This window comes from Astyanax mexicanus, chromosome 20 (genome assembly GCF_023375975.1).
Source record: "Astyanax mexicanus isolate ESR-SI-001 chromosome 20, AstMex3_surface, whole genome shotgun sequence".
NCBI lineage: Eukaryota > Metazoa > Chordata > Actinopteri > Characiformes > Acestrorhamphidae > Astyanax > Astyanax mexicanus.
This window is the reverse complement of record NC_064427.1, coordinates 27,795,518-27,812,187: the sequence shown is the minus strand read 5'-3', so window position 1 is coordinate 27,812,187 and position 16,670 is coordinate 27,795,518. Positions and strand designations below refer to the sequence as shown.

Here is a 16,670-nt window from a genome sequence, read left to right as displayed (position 1 = left end):
GCCTTGGGCCCTAAAGGTTTAACAGTCTGTGTGCTGTACGTAAAATAGGAATTGGATCGGGAGCCTCAACCTTAGGAAGTGCCGATGACAAAAAATGATCATGACTAATCGACTAGTCAAAAAAATAATCGGCAGATTATTCGACTACTAAAATAGTCATTAGTTGCAGCCCTATAACACACACTCACACACCACCATCATGTCATTGTTACTAGGGGTGGGCGATATGGCACTAAAATAATATCACAATACTTTATGGTATTTTCACGATAATGATACTTTTGGATTTATGACAAAACACTAAATTAGAAAAAATATTTTTAATTGTATTATTCCATGCAATATGATATTGTTAACTGAGGAAAATAAAAAAAGAATTTTATCAAATTTGTAACTGAAGTCAATGATCCGGAAGGTCATGATACCAGTAATGCATTTCAAATGTCTCCATATAACCAGGATTAAAGTAAAATAAATGATACTGGACAGTTAAAATTTATCTCTAGTATATATATATATAATGGAAATGAGAACAGTGTGAATTTTTCTTTTGCCAAAAACGCAAAAAAAAAAAGTACCCTGATGTAATAATTAGGTGTGGGTGATATGGCACGATATTTCAGAGTATAATATCGTTCACGATATTCAACATTTTTGTCGATATTATCACGTACGATATAATATGGCACACCCCTAATTATTACTTTCTCATGCAGTGCTAAGAAGACCCACCGCACAAATAATAGCTGCTTTGTGGTGATCCTGTGGGGTCCTGACTATTATAGAACAGTATAAAAGGAGGATAATAAAGTAATGTAATAAAGAAATGGATACAGAACTACAGTCTGTAATTATAGAACTACAAAGTGCTTCTCTATAAAAACTGGGGGAAAAATAACAGAAATATAAGTCAACTTACTATAGATCCTTTTAACTGCCCATCATCATTTTAGCGATCTCTTTATCTTTCAGGCTGGACTGATAATTCATCAGAAGCTGGAGAAGATGGTAAGCTCAGGTAAGCTCCGTTTAGCTGTTTTTCAAAACATATCCGTGCTTTTCCGTCTGCTGATGGAGTCTTCAGGTGAACTTGTGTTGTGATTATTTAGATGCTTTGGCAGCTCCAGCTTGCATGAAGAAGAAGCTTTATCAAGTCAGCAGAGAAATCGAGAACCTGGCTAGCTGTATTCCTGATGGAATCAACTGCACGAGCAGGTTCGTCAGGTTTGAACTGTTTCCGTTTATTCAAACGTATAGTTATTTTAATAATGCATTTGTGGTTAGTATATTTTGAGTACTGGCTGCCACGTTGGTCACTTCTTCCTCCTTTTTTAGCTGTAAGTGTTAAAGTAGATTTGCATCATATCTCTAGGAAAACAGGCCAGTACAGCATAACATTAAGATCTGAACCTAACAAATATGCTGGTGATGAACAGTTGTTTTGTTACCTTTTTCATATCAGATATTCTAATTCCAGATATTTGCTTAGAAGTCCAGTGTTGTAAGCAGTTCAGTGTTTGGATAAAATGGGGCTGTGTTGGGTATCTTGTAAGACGCTGTAATGTTTGTGCCAGGTTCTGTAACAGTATACTTGACAGATACTGTCACTTGAATTTCCACCACAATGCTTTCAACCCTTTTTTATTTTCTTTTACTACTTGAGGTCAATCCCATTTCACCCCTTGCCCCTAGCACTTAGCCCTATGTCTTGATTCATGGTCGGGTAGACGGGTGAAATGGTAAAGTTTTAGGGCTTCATGGCTCCCAAATGTAGATTTATCAATGGAAAACTCCAAACAGAAGGTTATGAGAAATCACTGGCAAGATGGTGATAACCCTCTTCCTTTGTTTCATCTTAAAAAAAATAATGCATAATTTAAGGAAAAAGTCTCTTATCTATAAAGGTATTTATAAAATAGGGATAAATGTATACAGCTACTGATGGCCTTCACATGACTGTGAAGCTTAGTATTGCTTAGTATTGCTACTGTTTTTACTATTTTTGGTGAATAAATAAAAATACATTTTTATATAAAAAAAAATTTGCTGTGTTTGCATGTATGTGTAAACAAAATCCATACACATACTATTTTTGTTTAATTACTTTATTTGCTATTCATAAGTTTTATTCATTTTCGCATTTATTTTTGATCTTCCTTAAGCATTTCTCCAAGAAAGTAATGTATTATGTACTGTATTATAGCTAATTTTCCTTTTTCACCTTAAATAGTGCAACGGAAACTTTTTTCACCTAAGGCTGTAGCCTCATTTAAGGTGGAACAGGAAAAGTTAGTAATTGGGGATGGATAAAAAAAAAAGTAGTCCATCACACATTATTAATTCATGTTTTAGGATAATTTTGAAGTGAATTCATATTTAAAACTGGTCATTTAATTTGATTTAAAAAAGTAATATGTTGTCTTGCCTATAAAATAGCAATATATCGCAATATACAGAATTTTAACCATAGTAATTCATATTGTATCTCCAGGATCTTTTCAATACGCAGCTCTAATAGTAGTTTGTAATTGAGAAGGGCATATTGAAAATGACAGCTAAATTCATCACATCTGTTTGAAGGTTTGTCCCAGACCCATAGACCTATTTACTTTCATTGTTTAGTTAATTTTTTTCTTTATTTACAGCTCAAACAAACTAATGGAGGAAATATCTCAGCGTGTTGCATCTTTAAAAGATCTTCTGAAGAGCAACACAAGCCAGACTGAGGATGCAGTAGAACAACATTCCCCAAACCCCACTGAGGACCAAACCCATTACCTTCACAACACTACAAATGACAAAGTGGATCATGAAGCGGTTCAGGGACCTTCTAAGGACAGAGCTGATGATTCCTGCTTTAAAGCACCGGACAAGAAATCAGAAACTGTGGAAAAGGATCTAAACCCCAGGGTTCAGCCAGTGCAGAGAGAATGCATCATGTCGCTGGACATTTCGGAGTATGAGCTGCAGATGTTGGAGATGCAGGCCAGAGAGGAGGAGAAGGAGGAGCAGACTATTTTGGCTTTCCAGGTATTTTAAAGAGCCACTAAAACCTAATCCATATTTTTTCTATTAATAGCTGAAATGTGTTCCTTTAAAACATACCAGTCCTGCTTAATTTTTTTTTAAAGGACTAAATTAGGACAGTGAAGACAGACTACCCCACTCTCTTAAAAGATATTTTATGTTACCATATATGATCTAAATTATTTAAAACAACTAGTTAGATATAACACTACTGTATTATGCCAAATCATGTTTTTAGACTGTACATTTACTGCAAGTACTATTTAATGAATTTGTTTTCGTATTATAATGATTTCTTTTATTTTATTTTCTAATAAAGGAGAAGGCAGCGCTGGAGAATTCAGCAGATCTTTCATATGAAGCGAGTGAAGAGAGTGATGATGAGTTTGACAGCGAAATGATTCAGGTAGATTTATGCTTCAGTTTTACATTTTATAACACGAATAACTAAAAAAATTAACTGATCATTCAAGAACTACTACTGTGTGTGCTCTGTAGATAATCTCAGCTAATGGTTCTTCATAGTGTGTTTAGATCTAGTAATACAGTTGCTGGTGTATAAAGGTAGTAAGCCTTGTCAAAGTACCACACTGTGCAGCATTTATTATACAGCTGCTGTTGTAGCTATTTTATTGAAATTAGTAGTAGTAGTTTTGTTTTAAAAATGATAATAAGTAAACCTTTTCTGAATGCTTGCTCACTTTTAAAAGTGTGTGGAGGAAGTGGAGAAACTGAATGATAGTTTTGAGAAGAATTCACCCCCAGAGGATGAAGATGTGGATGTTGAGGAGGACGAAGAGGAAGGCTTTGGTAAGTTGAACTTCTTTATGCTTGCCTATCTCTGTTGTGATTGGACAAGAACTCTCAATTATTATTATTTTTTTTACATTTTTACTTTTATTTATGGTATAATTTGAATATGGCAGTTGTTATTTACATCATTGCAATAATATGAAGAACCAATAAAAACTTTCCAAAATGACTTGAAATAAAGTTTTTTTTTATATTGACTTCCATTAAGTGGGTTTCTCCTATGAAATTGCTAATTTGAAAATACAAGATTTAGTGTAATGTTACTTGGCAAATATTTCAGTTCATTTCAATCTAAAATGTATTATTTTTTTATATAGTAAAAGGTGTACATCTATAAATGATAAATCTATGATTGGTACACATACAGTGACGTTTAGAGAATCTTTATCTCCTTTACAGCTCCAACAGCAGGTGTGGGAATCTGCAGTTATTGTTATTAGAAGTATTATCTTTACTAAAGGAACTATATGGAATTTCTGCATTGTCAGCACTTATACAGAGTTTGAAACATCTTCCTTTTGCTCTGAGCACAGATATACAAAACATGATGATACAGTTTGAACATGTGACTGTATGTGTCCCTGACCGCAAGCAGAAATACAGTAGTGTAAATGATAATCTTTTACTCCTAAGTCAAAAGTCTCTGGTTAATAATTAAACTGCTGTAACCGACAGAAGTGTTGACAGAAGTGTCAAAACCAGGAGACAGGAACCCTTTTTGTCCACAAGCATTATATAATCTACGGTGGGCAGTTTTAATGTAAGAAAAATTGGTAATGATTGAAGGGTGCAAGAGAAAACATAAATTTATCTTCTACTTTTCTCTTGCTAAAAGCCGTCTCTGAATGGGGCCCATTATGTCTCGCAAATATCTAACGAGTAAGATCCGAGCTGTGAAGCATGGTGGTGGTAGTGTGATTGTAGGGGTATGCTTTACTGCATTGGAATATGAATTCTGCTCTGTATTAGAGAATCTTGTGGAGAATTTTGGATCATAAGTCTACCCTCTTACTGGTTAAAAATAAAACAATTCAACTTTTGCCATGGCCTTGATAAAACGTCCTAACTATAAACCAAATGTTCAGCAACATAAAATATTGGCTTAAAATAAAATAAAAAAAGGCTGAATCAGTGAAAATAGCTAAATAAATGGTTCCTAAAATGTGAAGCATTGTAAAGACTGACCTCATACAGAGACATGGCAGAGAGGCCTGCCGTCAACTCAATGGAGTAATCCAGCTCAGAAAAACAGTTAACATTGCAGCTGAATATTTACATCCCAGCATAGAGACGCAGCATTGCATACTGTAACCCAGCTGTTAGAAATTGTTGCCAAACAGTTACAGCCCAGCCAAGAGCTGCAGCATTATCATATTTTATGGACTATAAGGCACACTATCAATGAACATCAATTGTCTGGTCTGTTTTCATACAAAAGAAGCACTGGATTATAAGGTGCATTTTAAGTGACAATAGTAAGGAATAGAAGTGTCGCCATGTTTCAAATTTTAATTCAGCAAGTAAACAGAACTGTGAATCAAACGAGTGCTGGATGTTAATCTACACAGGTTTCTCTTATGAAAACTGTTTATTTGGGTGAGTAAATTGCTTCTGTTTATTTACAGTAAGCTTAGATTTCCACAGTTTTCAACAGTTTGGTTAGCAGCGCTAGAGCTACACTGCGGAACACTGAGTGTTCCAGTAACCCAGGGCGCTATCAGCTAGCGGTTCATTCCACGTAGCTTGTTTTAACACGGAAACATTCCAACTACAGTCTGGTATACTCACCTCTGAACGGTGAAAGAGCTAGCGCTGTGGTTAGCGGCTAATGCTAATGCTGCTTCATCCTCATCGCTGGAGAACTAAACTGAAACTCCTGTATAACGCTGTACTTTATAGGAGTGGCTTTACTGCTCCTTACAACCTGACTGGTAGATTTCATACATAAGACGCACCAGGTTATAAGGTGCATTGTCGATTTTTGGACAAATGAAAAGGTTTTAAATGCACCTTATAGTGGGGAAAAATGCATTTTATACTGTAACCTGGCTGTTAGCCATCACAGCTAAAGCACTCCAGGTTAACAGCTGTGTTGTGCTTTGCTAGAATGTCTGCTTGGATGCTAAAAATGTTTGGTGTTCAATAAATATTTCTAGTTTGTAGTTTCTAGTTTTTTTAAAGCAAGACAAAAATATTTTTAGGCTGAAAAAAAATGTTTCAGTCAGCTTTCAGTCACTTTTTTTTTTTTTTTGGTTTTGGTTTCAGCCTTTTTTTTTCTTCATTTCATTGCATCCCTGGTCCTCACCTAAACCCTATTGAAATGCTGGTGCATGTGCTGTTTATGCTTGAAGGCTTATAAATATCTGAGCTGAAGCAATTCTGCACAGAGGAGCCAGCCATAATCCCACAGTGGCTCTGTCAGACACTAATTAACAGTTAGTTTCAGGCTATGGCCAAAAGCTCTATTAAAGCACTGTATATACTTACACTATATATTCAAATATTTGTGGACCCCCCACTTCTAATGAATGCATTAATCAGTTTCTTTAAGTTGTACCCATTGCAGATACACAGCACAACTTATCTGGTCCTTGTAGAAAAGTAAAAGTATAGCCAGAGAAGATTAACATGCACCTATTGGCATCATGCCTAATGCCTAATACTAGGTGTGGGTAGAGGGGTGTTGTAAAGCCTCCCAGCATTGATCTGTGGAAATCTGAAGGAAATATTATTTCTGGAAAGGAGAACTCTTAACTACCCTTGAATTTAGAAGAAACAGTCAGTGAGCAGTTGACCCAGTAATTTTAGCTGTATAGTTTGTGTACAAGACATGATATGAGATGATATGACCCAATAGCAGGTGCATGGAGTTATTATCCAGCTCTTATCCGTTTGATGTAATTTATTTTAACTCTTTGTTTCTTTTGTCCGTTTGCAGATCCGACTCTTCCAGAACCACTTCCCGAGCAGATTAAATGTCTAAAAATGTTTTTTGGACACCACAATTTCAAACCGTATGTCTGACACACATTATGTTCAAATAACGTCCACTCTGGCCACAATATGAAGCTCACTTAAAACAAATATTTACATCTAAACTTAGTGGGAGAGTTGCACAGACAGTGATTAAGCCTTGTCTTGGACTACACATAGTTTTGAGTGGAGATTTTCCGTCGAAAGGAAATTATACAGCAGTTCACCACTAGCCTTAATCACTGTCTGGGAATCTGCCTTTAATGGTCTGTTTCTCTGACAGGGATTAAGCCTAGGCCTGGACTATACAGCACTGTAAATTGAGATTTTGTATTGAAGGAACATGTAGTCCAGAACCAGAGATGTATAATAATGAGGTAAAACTGCTTCACTACTGACCTTAAGTACTAAAATGCTGTATATGTATCTACTGAAGTGTTTTTTCCCCCTAATTTTACTTTACTACATATTTTGTACATATTTTACTTTACTACATATTTTTGAGTTTAATACTTTTACTCTGATACTTTTTTATGTGCTGTATTGTTACTTGTTATAATTATAAAATTATCACTAAAGCCAGAGCTGTAGATGCTCTGCTCTGTTACCAGTTTTGATGAAGCTTGAATCAAGAGATCAAGCTGAACTTATAAGAAGACCTTGCTGCTCCTGATCTGCCTTTCACTCAGAGAACTTTCCACTGCTTTCTGTAATAACTATACTAATAACACAGTATTGTACTTTTACCCTTAGTACTTTAGTGCATTTTAGTCTTCTATTGTCTTGGACCAGGCCTAAACCCTGTCAGGGAAGCCAATCCTATATCTGAATGAATAAATTTTCATTTTTGTTCTGTATCTTCCTTATTTTAGGCATTAATCTGAAAAGTATCTTCCATAGTGTGAGGACACATTGCCAAAGCATGTGGCGAGTGGAAGTAGCACTTTATTTTGAAGAACTTGTATTGCTGCCAAATGTATTTGCTCTAATTTAGCACATGGCACTGTTCTGCAGGGTGCAGTGGAAAGTGATTCAATCCGTTCTTCAACAGAGAAGGGATAACCTTGTTGTCATGGCAACTGGTAAGTTATATTTTTATTTCCCCCTTGTTTCGGGTAGTTGTGCGGGCTGTTCACTAAAGTTTTTTTTTATTTATTTTTTTTTTTTTTTAAATGGAACACAGATATCAAGGCAATGTACTGTCATTGACATTCTCCTTATTTCTTAGGTATTTCTGTTTATGCTAAATTATACATGATGTATGCATATAATACACATTTGTTTATAATGTGACTTAATACACATGTACATATCTTGCCAAGTTATAACCTAAAGCCCTTCGATCAAATGGAGGAGAAATATTACATCTATCAGCAGTATATCAGATTTTTTTAGTTTTGTTAAAAACTTGAGTTTGTCAATATAATAGCTCATTTTCTCATATCCTTGGTATATTTCCTTAAAATAATGCTTTTTTTATTTATTTATTTTAAATACCATTGTTTTTTGCCATTTTATATAGACAAAATAACAAGTATCATTTCAGGCAAATATTTTCATAGAAAAAAGGTAATAGATTTGTGTGAAAGGAAAGATATATAATCCTCAAAATTCACTTGGAATCGGCAATTTCATTGACTTCCAGGTTTTTCGTAATGATAGTTTGCAAAAAGTATTTAGTTTTGACTTATGTTGCTGTTCTGTGCTTTAACTGTTTGGCAAAATTTGTAAGTGTGTGCCATTGACTTTGACAATTGATTATTGATAAAAAGGCAGAAATAAGGATCTTTCACCCATATTGTCTGTTTTTATATGACTATCCTTACAGGTTATGGAAAGAGCTTGTGCTTCCAGTTTCCTCCAGTTTACTGTGTAAACATCAGTGTGGTCATCTCTCCTCTGATCGCTCTGATGGAGGACCAGGTGCTGCAGCTCCAGTGGGTAACTCTGAGAATACTCCCCTTTACCAGCACATTCTCCTGAATTATGAACAGTTTGATGTATCTGACATTACATGACATTACATTAGAATAACCCAATGACTTTAGAAAATATAGACAGACCAACGCCTCTTAAAAGTGAAGCCAACATAGGTCTGGCGCCTCAGCTGGCAGTATGAGCTGTATGTTTTTATGACAAAACTATTTAACTACATTATATAATTCTAACAGTTAATTCTCCTTGTGTTAATATTGCTACACTTTTTATTTTCCTCCAGAAATATATTTTTTAAAAGGTTAATCTGCTGTATTGTAAGAATACTCTTTCACTGTTAAAACATTACACTTATTGAACAAATTGGGTATCCAGTGGTAACTCCTGATTTGCGTTTGTGCTCTAAACTTAAGGAAGGCAGTCTGAGAGGCTTAAGTCTCGGGGAAGGGGTCGAATATACCAAATGATTAAACAAGTCTGGCTCGGCCTTTGATCTTTACTGTGCTAATTTGGGTTGCAATTTGACAAAATAGCAGAGAATTTACCTATAGAACAGTATTCAGAGAAGGGGTGGGCGATATGGCCCTAAATAATACCACGATATTTCATGGTATTATGGCAATATGACAAAACTCTGAATAAAAAAATATATGTAGTAATAATATTTCAAGAATACACCACTGCAACAAAATAAAAAAAAAATTATGATTGCATAGGTTATGATATGGCACACCCCTAATGGAGATATTAAAAAATAGTTATACAAGAATTTCTTCAGATTTGTAACAGAAGTCAATGATCCAGAATGTAATAATACTAATAATGAACCCCAAAAATCTCCATATATCCAGCATTAAAGAAAAATAAATGATACTGGACAGATATAATCTGTCTCGAAAATGAAAACATTGTGAAAACAGCAAAAAAATATATAGTAGTACCCTGATGTGATGGGGGGTGGGTGATGGGTTTGTTCATGATATTCAAAAATGTTGACGATGTGTATGATACGATATGGCACACTCCTAAATGAGAGCTCTATAGAACAGAACAGGACTCTATGTTTTTAAGGACTAATCTAACACATTTTTGTAAATCTCTTAACATAACAGCATTTTGATTAAAGTGAAGTAGTACAGAGTTCACCCCAACAAGATCTCAGCTATTCGCCACATTAATTGATTATTCTGGCACTATTTAGAATCGGAAATGCTATTTTCTTAAATATTTTACTTGAGCCACATCTCCTAATTAATACTTGCTATTTTCTCATTATTCAAGGCTTGTATTTCTAGTAACTAATGAAAATTGTAATGTTCTCTCTGCATTTCAGAATGTCTAACATTCAAGCCTGTTTCCTTGGATCGGCCCAGACCAGAAATGTGTTTGCTGACCTGAAAAAGTAGGTTTACAGCTGATGTACTATTGGCCAGTTATAGAAGCCCTGTGCATCGACTGTTCTCATATGTACTTGTGTTTTGTATTTTGTTTCTAGGGGATTTTTCAGAGTTGTATACATGACCCCTGAGTTCTGCTCAGGAAATATTTCTCTGCTTGAACAGCTGAACAAATCCATTGGTAAGAAAACAGGAGAATGAACACTTCTCTAGATATATTTGATTTAGTATCTCCAGTTCATGAACAGAACTGTGTGTGATTGTGATTTGTAGGAATCGCGCTGATTGCAGTGGATGAAGCTCATTGTATTTCACAGTGGGGGCATGACTTCAGAGGGGCTTACAGAGACCTCGGAAAACTGAAAAAATGTCTCCCAGATGTACGTTTTTTTATTTTTTATTTTTTTGCCAATTTAACTAAACGTATGATAAAAGTTCTTTTGATAGATGTTTGTATTTTCCATCAGATTTTAACCCATTTTTTTATATATGTCCAGTGCAGTGCAGTACAATATATCCAATATTGGAGCAATGCTAGCGCATCTCAAAAAATTAGAATATCATTGAAAGGTTACTTTATTTCAGTAATTCTGTTCAAAATGTTAAACTCATGTACGTATTATATAGACATATTACACACAGAGTGATCTGTTTTAAGGTTTTATTTCTTTTATTGTTGATTATTATGGTTTACAGTGATGGTTTGGAGAGACATGTCATCTGCTGGTGTTGGTCCACTGTGTTTTATCAAGTCTAAAGTCAGTGCAGTGTTTTCCTGGAAAATCTTACAGCACTTCATGCTTCCCTCTGCTGACAACTTTTATGGAGACACAGATTTCATTTTCCAGCAGGATTTGAACACTGCCCACACTGACAAAAGTAGTAATTGGTCTTATGTAATATTCAAATTTTCTGAGACACTGATTTTTTCAATGATATTCTAACTTTTTGAGACTCACTACTATAAATTATAATTGCTAAATATAATCTGCCTCTGGTAGATGTATGAAATGTACATGGTAAATGGAAATGTAAATTCTTTTTTTTTTTTTGACATTGCACAGGAATGTATGTTTTTGTGTGTTTTATTATGATTATTAATGCAACATTTGAATTTGTATTACATGTTATTAATGGGTCTGAGCTGTGTAGTAGATTATTTACTATGCATCAACCATTTATTTTAGTTTATTTATATGTATCTGATGTTAGTTATTTACTGTAATGATGTATTAATACTTAACACACAAGATGTGTGTTTTTGTAGAGTTTAGAATATTGGTATAGTTTATTTTATACACTTTTTAGACTTTTGTCTGTTTTTGTTTATTATTACTTGTTTTATTTATTTTATTTTATTTTATTTTATTTTATTTTATGCTTTATTATTATTAATACAGTTAGGCAGGGTCTCAACAAATAGGATATAGCCTAGTGCCCCCAGATGGTCAGATCTAATGCAGAATGTGGTTAAATTTACTTAATCCATCCCATGCATGTACAAACCAGCACACTTCTTTTATACCCTGCATTTGCTTGTTTTATTCACCTTTTTTTTTTTTATTAATTTATTCTCTAGGTTCCCATTGTGGCCCTGACGGCCACTGCGAGCCCCTCTATCCGGGAGGATATCGTAAAGAGTCTCTACCTGGTGGATCCCCTCGTCACATGCACATCATTTGACCGACCCAATCTCTACCTGGATGTGAACCGCAAATCTGGTGACATGATCCAAGACCTGAAGACCTTCCTGGTGAAGAAGAAAGGGTATGCTGATATTTCACTGCATATCAGGCTCTTTCAGACAATCAGCCTTTAATAATAACCCCAGCTTTCCTGTCTGTCCTCATCAGAGGTGATTATGAGTTTGAGGGAGCAGCCATTGTGTACTGCCCATCTAAGAAGGAGGCAGAGAGAGTGACTGCCTCTCTGTATAAACTGGGGATCCGGTGCGGAGTGTATCACGCAGGCCTAAGCATCAAACAGAGGAGAGAAACCCAGTACCAGTTCATGAGAGATGAGATTCAGGTGAGTTCCTCTTTTAATGCTGCTGCAAGAAATTATTTTCTAAATACATAATAGATAAAAGGGTTAAAAAAAGGTTTGTGTTGCTTTTTATAGATTTAAATCTATGAAAAAAGGTTTAAATCACTTGAAAATTAATGAATTTAAATCATTTTGAACACACTAGCTTTAAATGATTTTGAATTGTTTAATAGATTTGAAACACGCATTTTTTAAAAGCCTTGAATCGCTTTTTTTTTAAGTTTTGTATCACTTTTTGAAAAGGCTTGAATCGCTTTTAAAACATTTAAATTGCTTTTTTCAAAAGGCTTGAATCCTTTTTTTCAAAATGCTTGAATCGCTTTTAAAAAAAGATTTGAATCTCTTTTTGAAAATGCTTGAATCGTTTTTTTTTTTAAAGGCTTGAATCACTTTTTGAAATAGTTTGAATCGCTTTTTGAAAAGGCTTGAATCGCTTATTAAAACATTTGAATCGCGTTTTAAAAGGCTTGAATCGTTTTTTTTTAAAGGCTTGAATCACTTTTTAAAAAGATTTGAATCACTTTTTGAAATAGTTTGAATTGCTTTTTTAAAAAGTCTTGAATCGCTTTTTGAAAAGGCTTGAAATGCTTTTTAAAAGATTTTAATACATTTTTTTAAGTTTTAATTGCTTTGAAAAGGCTTGAATTGTTTTTAAAAAAGATTTGAATCGCTTTTTGAAAAGGCTTGATTGCTTTTTAAAAAGGCTTTAATCGCTTTTTAAAAAGATTTGAATCGCTTTTTGAAAAGGCTTGAATCGCTTTTTAATACATTTGAATCACTTTTTTTGAAAAGGCATGAATTGTTTTTTAAAAAGATTTGAATCTCTTTTTTGAAAAGGTTTGAATTGCTTTTTGAAAAGGCTTGAATCGCTTATTAAAAACATTTGAATCGCTTTTTAAAAGGCTTGATTTTTTTTAAAAGGCTTGAATCGCTTTTTAAAAAGATTTGAATCGCTTTTTAAAAGGCTTGAATCGTTTTTTTTTAAAAAGGCTTGAATCACTTTTTAAGAAGATTTTAATCACTTTTTAAAATAGTTTGAATTGCTTTTTTAAAAAGGCTTGAATCGCTTTTTAAAAAGTTTTGAATCACTTTTTAAAAAGATAATGCTTTTTGAAAAGGTTTGAATCACTTATTAAAACACTGGAATTGCTTCTTTAAAATATTTGAAATACTGTCCCAAAAGTTCACATTGGTTTTGTAAAACATTTAAATTACTTAGAAAAGACTCAAATCTTTTTCAAAAAGATTCAAATCAGTAGAATGAATCCCTGTTTAAAGGATTTGAATCACTAGTTTGGTTAGGATTTTAATCAGTTGTTTGAATCTTTTTAAAGTAATTCAGACAACTGATTCAAATCTTTAAAAAGATTCAAACAACTGATTCGAATCTTTAAAAAAGATTCAAACAACTGATTCGAATCTTTAAAAAAGATTCAAACAACTGATTTGAATCTTTAAAAAAGATTCAAATGACTGATTTGAATCTTTAAAAAAGATTCAAACAACTGATTCGAATCTTTAAAAAGATTCAGATGACTGAATCGAATCTTTAAAAAGATTCAAACGACTGATCTGAATCTTTAAAAAGATTCAAACAACTGATTTGGATCTTTTAAAAAGATTCAAATAACTGATTTGAAACTTTTGGGAAAGTAATCTATTTGATTGATATTCTTTCTTTGTTTTTTTTGGCATGGTGATCTGCAGTGACCTTAAGTGATGTTAATCTTTTAAAAGGAATTGAATCATTATAAAAATAAATACATTTTAATTCTGAGTCATACAATTTTAAACCTAAAACAGTCTTGGATGCTTTAAAGTGAACAGCTTGTTTCAAAAAGTGGTTTGAATCATTTTGAAAAGAGTGTAAAAACATTTTGAAACCGGTTTAAGGCTTTTTATAATGGGTATCAGTATTGTTGTGTTTTTACAAATGTGTGATGATTTAAAAGCAAATTTGTGTGAAATACATGATTATTAAAATTAATTTTAATACATTATTTTTTTCTTTTCTGAAACGGGAAGTTCACTCATTCTTTACTGAATTGTATTGTCTTGTCGTTGGCAGTGTGTGGTGGCTACTGTAGCCTTCGGGATGGGGATTAATAAGCCTGATATTAGAAAGGTCATTCACTATGGAGCTCCTAAAGAGATGGAGTCGTACTATCAGGAGATTGGCAGGGCTGGCAGGGATGGGCTGCCCAGCGCCTGTCATGTCTTATGGATGCCGGGGGATATGGCTCTCAACAGGTGACTCGTCTCAGACATTAGTACTGTAGAGTCTTCTATGCTTTATTTTAAGAATGCAGTAAAATTAACAGTTCGGCTGAACCTGAACATTAAATGTAAAAAAAATATAAAATATTCATTTGTTTTGCTACTTTAAAATGCAGTTAAAAAGTAAAAATTAAAAATATTTGTTAAAGACAAGACAAAGTCCAACAAGGCACAATTAATTGAGTAGGGTTATTCTAATCATAATTTACTTCAGCAGAGCAATTTGTCATAAATGAACATCAGTTGTTCAATTCTGGTACCAAGCATGACAAGTGATGCTGAACGTTTGTAATTGATTAAATTGATTATTTTTTTGTTTTTATTATTAAAATGCTGTGAACACTGAAGTTGAATATTTGGTTTGTTTGGTTACCAACTATTCCAGCTTCATTCTTTTCCTACAACTATTTAAAAGTGCTTTTAAAACCCAGAATCTTCTCATATCTCAAAACCTACAATGTCCATGTTTACATTTTTCAGATTTCTTCTCAACCAGACGAAGAGTGACCGATTTAGAGGCTACAAAATGGAAATGATGGCCAAGATGGAGAAGTATTTGAAATCCACGAAGTGCAGGAGAAAGTAGGTTCAAGGTTGACTTTTTTTGGAAATATTCTGCAAAAAAAAATTTTATTTACATTTACACAAACCTGTTGATTTAAAAAAAACAGTCTTTGTGGTAATCCCACAGCAGGTGTATTTTTTTTTTTATAAATCACTCACCCTAGATACTTTTATTCCTTTTCTTCTCCAGCAGCCATGCTTTTCCCTAAACCTTGGGCTGTGCTAGTATATTTATTCTCTACAATTCTGTCCCTGAGCTCCCTCAGCAGGCTTTGACTGTTTTACTTTTCTTATAGTGGTTTATATCATATCGTACTCTATAATATCGCCAGCATTTCTGAATATCGTGAACGATATTATACCCTGAAAAATTGTGCCAGATCACCCACCCTAATTATCACATCAGGGTACTACTTTTTTTTTTTTTACTGTTTTTAGCAAAAGAATAGTTCACACTGTTTGGATTTCCCATTATATATCTGCTAGAGACAAATTATATCTGCCCAGTATCATTTATTTTACTTTAATCCTGAATATATGGAGATATTTGAAGTGCATTATTAGTATCACGATATTCTGGATAATTGACTTCTATTACAAATCTGATACAATTCTTTTTTTTTTTTTTTTAAATACCTTAGTTAGGGCTAGTATCGTATGCAATAATAAAATTTCATTTTTCATATTTCTATTTTGTTGCAGTAGTTTTTTTGCTTTGCTTACGTGTTTTGTCATATCGTTATCGTGAAAATACCATGAACTATCGTGATATTATTTTAGGGCCATATCGCCCACCCCTACTCACTAGACCACGTTCTGTCTCCATAGATGTCATAAATTATGCTTTACTCTAATTATCATGAAATAATTATGAGAATCATAATATTTGCAGGTTAATTTTGTCACATTTTGAGGATAAGCAACTCCGGAAAGTCACCTCTGGGATTTTGGGAACCGACAAGTGCTGTGACAACTGCAGATGTGGGTAGGTGTCTGTAAAGTTTTGTTAATGCTCAAGCACAAACTGTTTTTCTTTGTTTTTTTTTACAGTATGATTTACATCTGCAGATCATTTTTTGAGAAAACAATTGTCACGTTGTTTTATTTAATCTTTTTATGTAGTTAAACACTGAACTGTAATGTTAATTACACCCAGCACAGAGCAGCACATTATATAGGACACAGGATTGCATATACTCTGATTATGTTAACAATCAGTTGAAAAAAAAACGTTTTTAATTCCTTTGTGTGAAGATTCGAATCCCAGTGTGTTTTTTTTTTTTTTTAGATTTGAATCACTTCTCATTTTAGGGATACATAAAATATAGATCCACATCCCATCAGTGTATAAACAGGACATAAAGTATACAGGACAATGCATAGTTTGTTAAACAGGGCAGCAAGACAGTAAAAAGGTGTATGTCTCATGTAAGCGTGTGGTGTAGAGTAGATATTGAAAAAGTACTATTTTCTTGTCAGCTCTGTTGCTGCCTAAAAGCCCAATTTTATTTTATCTTGTGTAAAAACACGGCTTCTGTTGTCCATACCCATTTTAAAAGATAGCCGATATCTGATAAGCGTCACTAAGGTCTGTAATGTTGTCAAAGTTTGTATGGTTGTCTGTAGGCAGGCTGAAAC

The 16,670-nt window shown here is 33.7% G+C and overlaps 1 protein-coding gene across 1 annotated transcript in view; it reads left to right on the top strand.

Moving 5' to 3' along the window:
- wrn (WRN RecQ like helicase) overlaps positions 1-16,670 on the top strand; it is a 42,854-nt gene that overhangs the window by 8,524 nt on the left and 17,660 nt on the right. The window contains exons 6-21 of the mRNA XM_007255253.4: positions 973-1,018; positions 1,110-1,215; positions 2,646-3,030; positions 3,347-3,433; positions 3,738-3,837; positions 6,779-6,854; positions 7,828-7,895; positions 8,642-8,750; positions 10,082-10,150; positions 10,244-10,326; positions 10,419-10,525; positions 11,725-11,912; positions 11,999-12,173; positions 14,260-14,441; positions 14,949-15,050; positions 15,925-16,017. Coding sequence (XP_007255315.3) covers positions 973-1,018; positions 1,110-1,215; positions 2,646-3,030; positions 3,347-3,433; positions 3,738-3,837; positions 6,779-6,854; positions 7,828-7,895; positions 8,642-8,750; positions 10,082-10,150; positions 10,244-10,326; positions 10,419-10,525; positions 11,725-11,912; positions 11,999-12,173; positions 14,260-14,441; positions 14,949-15,050; positions 15,925-16,017 — 1,976 coding nt within the window. The remainder of the gene's footprint in view (positions 1-972; positions 1,019-1,109; positions 1,216-2,645; positions 3,031-3,346; positions 3,434-3,737; positions 3,838-6,778; positions 6,855-7,827; positions 7,896-8,641; positions 8,751-10,081; positions 10,151-10,243; positions 10,327-10,418; positions 10,526-11,724; positions 11,913-11,998; positions 12,174-14,259; positions 14,442-14,948; positions 15,051-15,924; positions 16,018-16,670) is intronic.